Source organism: Solea senegalensis, linkage group LG20, assembly GCF_019176455.1.
Source record: "Solea senegalensis isolate Sse05_10M linkage group LG20, IFAPA_SoseM_1, whole genome shotgun sequence".
Classification (NCBI taxonomy): domain Eukaryota; kingdom Metazoa; phylum Chordata; class Actinopteri; order Pleuronectiformes; family Soleidae; genus Solea; species Solea senegalensis.
This window is the reverse complement of record NC_058039.1, coordinates 14,577,112-14,583,457: the sequence shown is the minus strand read 5'-3', so window position 1 is coordinate 14,583,457 and position 6,346 is coordinate 14,577,112. Positions and strand designations below refer to the sequence as shown.

General features: G+C 45.8%; 1 protein-coding gene across 1 annotated transcript; it reads right to left on the bottom strand.

The window, feature by feature from the left end:
- Positions 1-362: 362 nt before the first annotated feature.
- On the bottom strand, positions 363-6,121 carry ccn2b (cellular communication network factor 2b). Its single transcript, XM_044052175.1, has 5 exons — positions 5,915-6,121; positions 3,198-3,414; positions 2,420-2,671; positions 1,995-2,251; positions 363-784 (listed from the first exon to the last, which is right to left on the bottom strand). Exons 1-5 carry the CDS (start codon positions 5,966-5,968, stop codon positions 482-484), a joined length of 1,083 nt encoding a protein of 360 aa, XP_043908110.1. The 5' UTR covers positions 5,969-6,121; the 3' UTR covers positions 363-481.
- Positions 6,122-6,346: the final 225 nt, after the last annotated feature.

Below are 6,346 nucleotides of genomic sequence, written 5' to 3'. Positions count from 1 at the left end.
ATAGACTTCAAATGTTTCCACATATTTCGTCGTCAGCGTGTCATCAGTCTGCAAAACAAAGACTATACCAAAGAAAGTGAAATACTCTATTTCCTGTTTCCTTCCTCATCGCTTAACTTGGCAGGATTAAGTGAGAGCGAGCAGAAGCAAGGACAGTTGATTTTGCTTGTACAGTTCTGTGCCGGCGACATCGTGGACATTGTCGATACCCTACGAAATCAAACATGGCTTTGTTTTAAAAGTCCATCTTCAAGTTGAATCCCCTCTCAGTGGTTCAGAGAAACGTCTAGTCTGATCATCTTTCCTTATATAAAAATAAAAACAACAAACAAATTCAGTTAGAAAATGAAAAAAAAGGGGATCCATTGTTGCAGGGCTATGTTACCGTGTGGAGAGTGCACATTTAAGAGGACGGGGTCGGTTGTTCAAGCGGTGCTTTCCTGATGTAAAAGTGTCAAAGTGTGCGCGCACTGCGCTCCCGTCACATGTTATCGTAGTCCCCGATCATCCTTCGGACGGTGGACGCCAGGAAGATGTCGTTCTCTTGAGGACAGTCGTAGTGGCAGGAGCAGGACTTGATGAACATCATCCTCTTGGTGAAGAAATCGCCCTCTGGACAGCGGAACTCCACCTCGGCCGTGACGGTGGTGTGCGGTGTGCAGCAGCGGTTGTCCGTGCAGACGCCGCAGAACTTTGGTCTGTACAGCCGGGCGCTGGAGCAGCCCGAGAGCTCGAAGCGCATCACTCGCTGGGCCTTTGGGGTGCGGATACATTTCCTCCCCTTCTGTGAGACACAGGCAAACGTCATTGAATTTTAGAACCAATGTCATACACATATTTAATCCATTGTATGGATGCTGAGTCCAGTTCATACCAGTTGTGCCCTTAAGGCCTTCACATTACAGTCAAACTAAAACTGTTGCCTGCATGGTTACCTGACCGTACATTCTGCTCCCTTCAGATGTATCATACTACAGGGAGCGTGTACGCATGACCGTTGCAGAAACTGGCGGACGATATCATTTACGTGAGGCAAACCTCTGAGGACTTGTGGTTAAACTGTACTTAAGATAGACTTTTAAAAGACTGAACATACCATGTGACCCACAAGCTTGTATTTAGATACTGGGTACATCCAAAATCACTGGTTTTTGGTGCTTTGAAGTGATTCAAGGCTCAGTGCTTAACCAAGTTTAATTTGTTGGGGGGGTTCGTTTTTTTTAAATGTAATGGTATGGTATATTTCTTTGCAGATGAATGCATCAAAGCTTTCCATGCCATGGCCCATCATTCCCTTTACTTATTGTCCTTGCATTCTATAGCGTCCTCATAATCAGCCATTCCTTTTCCATTTAGATCTTCCACCAAGTCCAAATCTGCATTTGACCCTGCAAAACTGTACTGTGAAGTGAACTGTGGTCTTGTCCCACTATCATCTCAGTAAGTTAATGAAAGGTTTCTGTAACGTACAAGACCTTACACAAACCAATCATCTTGACTGAGAACCTTTAAGCACACTGACTGGAAGAGGCAGAAATTGAGGTGCAGAGCTTCTTGCTAATGGACTTCCTGATTCACACCACTCAAATGCAGCTAATTCTGCTTCAACCAAGCTTCTTCCATCATCTTCCAGACAGGGAAACTTCCTCACCCAACAATGACCTCCTCCATCCTTCATTCCCCCATCCTATAAACCAGTATCCATTCGTCCCCCAACCCAGTGTTTCTCAGTCCTAGTCTTGGGGATCCACTTCCCTGCATGTTTTAGAAGTTCCCTTGCTCCAACACACCTGGTTCAAATAAATGGTTCGTTATCAGGCTTCTGCAGAGCTTGATGACCATTTGAAGCAGGTGTGTTGGAGCAGGAAAAACATCTAAGACATGCAGGGCATCCAGGACCAGGATTGAGAAACACTGCCCCAACCCTTCCTCTGAACTAGGGCTGGTCTTTCACAATAACACTGCTGTGCTGTAGTTCTGCTCTGGAATCTGACCTTGATTTCTTTCTCTAGCTGGTTGTTGCAGGGTCGGATCATGCAGATCCTGGTCTGCCTCTCCAGCTGGCAGCCCTGGTTGTCGTTGGTAATGCGAGACGAGACGGCCATGCCGCAGGTGGCCGAGCACTCGCTCCACTCGGTGGTCTGGACGATGCAGTTATCTCTGGGACTCTCGGCCGGCGGCTCGTGAGGAATGGCGTGTCTGGAGACTGAGATGGGATGTGAAGAGGGCAAAGGGTGAATCTGAGACGCCCCTGCAAAGGTTGGGAGAAATGAGATGGTTAAAAAGCATATTCCTAAAACATCATTCGCTCTTTCTTTTGTCAGCAAATCTGTCAGAAACAAACCATCCCTGAAGTTTCTACTTTACCATATCTGATATCAAGTTCTGTGTGAAGGAGAGTGACAAAGGTAACACTGACCAGCAACCACAGACTGGTAGAAGTGGTCCGGAGGCGTCTGGTCACACACCCACTCCTCGCAGCATTTCCCTGGGATCTGAATGCGGCGTGGGTACGGGCAGTCGGGGGAGGGCAGCCGGACGTCACTGGCACACATGGGCACACATCCAATCTCTCCATTGATACACACACACTGATGTTTACAGCTGGGCTGAAAGGACTCCCCACTGCGGTAGATGACACCGCCCAGGTCACATGTTTGGCCTTCCTGAGCTGGAGACAGACACAAAGCAAAGTGTGCAGCACTGTTAGTCATTTTCGATTCACCCTGAGAGAGTGAGTCAGTCAGTGATCAGGTTACACCACGGGTCAGACGAGCGCCGCTGCTGGCCAATGAATTGACGCAAACCGCTTGTGTCGCGTCATCATGGGGCATTTCTCTGGCAGCGATGCCAGACTCACAGGCTGAGCCAAAAGCTGTTTGCACTGGGTCGAAAACACCCGGAGCCATGCGTGATCAACACTAATGTACAATTCTTGCACCGGGATATTAATCGGACGTCATCCTGCTGATGACGTTTGTAAGACATTCTCCTGCACACGCTAACAGGACACCACCCTGAAACCAAACACCATATTTGCCCTTGTTTGTCTTTACAGCACTTGTGATTTCCTAGTGTGTGATTTTAGTTTTATGGACCTTGTCCCTAGTGCAGCGTCGTGCCTTGTTTTGTCAGTCACGTGTTTATATATTTAAACATACTGATGTTATACGGTGTTAATAGGAAGAAAGTATTACCCATGCAGATGCCAGTCTCAGTGTCACTCAGCAGAGCGTAGTCACAGTACAGCTCCTTGTGGTGGTCGCAGGGCTCCAGCAGGGAGCACGGATCCCCAAGCTGCTTGGCACACACTTTACAGCAGCCACAGCCGTCCAGGACCAGGCTGGTCCCCAACGGGCAGCGCTGAGGTTCTGAGGGGCAAGCGCAGGACTGGGAGCAGTCGTGTGCCACTGTCTGCAACATCAAACACACACACACCACACACAACCATACGTTAAGATCACACAAGAGTAAGTTGTCGCAGAGCAAAACATGTCACTTTCACTTTTTCCACTGTGATGGCCCAGTTCCAATGTCCACACAATGTGAGCCACATTCATGGTAAGTCACTGAGGACAGAGGAGAAGTACATTAAATAACCCTCTTTAAAAGGGCTATATGTTCGAAATATAGGATGTGTCATCGGAGGTTATAGATACATGTTAAGCAATAGCTTCAGCGATAACAAAGGTGTCACCAGATTATTCACGATTTGAATTGACATTTGCAAGCAATAAACCCCTTATGTACCCATCTTATCTACCCACCCAATAATGCAATCTCGTAGCAGCAATGTTAGCCTCAGTACCCCTCTCAAAAAAGTCTCAACAAACAAAAGGAGAAGGAGAACGAGGGTCAGCAGTGTTTAGTAGTTAAAATAAATTGGTTTAATGTTCAAAAAGAGGGACAGTTATGAATCTGCAGCTGCCTTTTTTTCACCATGTTTAAGAAACTCAATTCAATGTCTTTTTACCAAAAGATTTTTAATCTAAATGACCTTTAAATCAGCAGAAGGTAAAGAGCTTAAAACTAAAAAAGTCCCAAACTGGCCAAATTAAGTGACTTTAAGTGATCAACGTAAAATTATACACAGCATAAAGTGTCTCCCTTTCCTTTTTCTATTCTTCTACTGAGCCGTCGCAGCCACTTGTACTCAGTCACGTAGCTGCTGACATGTTCAAAGTCCATGAGGGGTTCAGGGCTTAAAGGTTTACAAGGACTTGGCTGAAGTAGCTGCTGAGTAAGAGAGGAACTCTGAAGGTTTGTGTGTCTCCACGCCACACAAACATGTGACAAAGGACAGTGACATGACATTGTGGTGCTTCAGATGGTGTCTCACTTAGGTTTCAGAGACCACAGTTCAGTCTTGACTGTAACTGTAACTGACCATTTAGAGCAAATGGTTTCACAGACGCATGCACGCACACACACAGTTTGGCAGAAAAGGCTCTAAAACACTCTGCTGAACCGATTCTGCACTTCAAAGAAACACGAACGGCACATCGAAGCTGAAGTGACAGCACCAGAAATACGTATAAGGTAGAGGTTGTTTAAGGTGAAGTAGGCAGAATCTTTAGGGCATTATATAACCTTATAACCTTTAAAAAAAAAACACTGTTTACACCCTCATAACTAAATCTGTATCATCCCAGGAAGCTTTGACCAAGAGAATATGCTCCTATTGGCTGTTCCACTACAACTAATCTGCATACAGAAGAAAGCTAAAATACGAGTGCTTTTCCATTAGCAATAGTACTTTTTGGTACCTGCTCTGGCGAGGTTCCAAGTGAGCTGAGCCGATACTAAATGTGATGTTGAGAGACTGCCGGTCACTGATTGGCCAAAGAGGGTTGTCACTGGAAGAGTCATGAGCACAACGCTCGACAGAGAGATCAAACCAAACAATGCCAGACTGTAGATCGGTTAAAAAGACTTTAAAAATCCTGAAGAAATGCATTAATCTCCAATATTTAGCAAAGGACATTTCTAAAATGTTAATAAAATGTTTAGCGACCGAATCACAACAGCCGTATTTTAGCCGTACTCCGGTCATGATGACTCCACCCGCGTTGAGGCGGTACTATAGTAATGGAAAACGACCCAAACCGAGTAGAGTCGAGTGCCGTGCCGTTCTGAGCCGTGCTACAACTATACAATTGTGAAAAGTGCGATAAAAGAAAGTCTTTCTCACAAGTGGGTCTATCTGACCTACAGATAAAACTCAACAGTCAACTACTTTTTCCAGCAACCCTGCCTACTGCAGCTTTAAGGAGAGCCAAGTGAGGACTTGTGAGCCTAATGTCTTAAATGCTCCAACCCAAAACACTGGAAGTCATTGTCTGTCGTCAATTTTGCACTTTTCGAGTCATTTTTTCCCGTGGTTTGCTCGCTAATATCTGACTACAATCTCTGAGAGACAGCTACTTAATAGAATGACTGGTCTTTTACAGTATTTGTACAGATACAGATGCTTTTCTTTCTTTCTTTCTATGGAGATATAGCACATAAAAGCAAACCTGCAGCACTAGCTACAAACATAGAGCTTCATTTTTGCAGAAGAATCCGAGTTTGTTCCAATGTGCCATTAAAACAATACCAAAACATTGTGAAGTACAATTTCCAGCAGAGAACACTTTGTTTTGGTCCCGAGTAGAGATTACACTCACTGCCACAAGATGGCGACACCAATCTGTGATCCCACAGGCCAGCGCACACTGTCCATGTTTTGCCTCTCTCCCTATGATAAGCATCAGCTCAACAAAAAGGGGACAGCATGTTCACCAGTTTGTTTACCAGCAGGAGATCCAGACATTTCACTCTGACACTCTGATCCACATGCTGCGGAATTTACAAAACATAGTCCAACTTCCAACTTTTCAAACATAGCATCACAACACGAGTACAACCAACTCACCAATGGGACAACAAGCAGGAGGAAGAAGAACGTGGCTGAAGTTTCCACAGACATGTTGCTCTGCAGGCGACACTTCACTCAGTAGTTGCGGTTCCTAAGGGGGTGTGAGGCTCACTCTTGTGTTTCTCTCTGCAGTAAACTGATGAAGACCTGGGAGGAGAGAGTGGCTTAAATACCAGCCCAGTGGGTGTAGCCGGAGAAACGAGAGCCATGCCACCACTCTGCTATGTGAGGTGAAAATATTCCAAATCAAACGGACCTCTCACAGAGGCAGCCTCCTCCTCCTCCTCCTCCTCCCCCTCCTACTGCTCCACAACATCACTTCACAGAGCTGTGAGTGGACAAACTGCCAAAGGACAAAGGGTGTTGACTTTGAGGTAACTGACAGCAGCTCTCGTCTGGTCATTTTGGAGTCTTCATTTGCCAGTTTTC

What these genes read in the sequence shown, in the direction of transcription:
- ccn2b (XM_044052175.1), bottom strand. Translation starts at nt 5,968, where the DNA reads ATGTCTGTGGAAACTTCAGCCACGTTCTTCTTCCTCCTGCTTGTTGTC. An exon ending in TGAGACTGGCATCTGCATGG is followed by an intron (nt 2,672 to 3,197) that starts GTAATACTTTCT and finishes GTCTGTCTCCAG; the next exon opens with CTCAGGAAGGCCAAACATGT. An exon ending in AGCTAGAGAAAGAAATCAAG is followed by an intron (nt 785 to 1,994) that starts GTCAGATTCCAG and finishes TGTGTCTCACAG; the next exon opens with AAGGGGAGGAAATGTATCCG.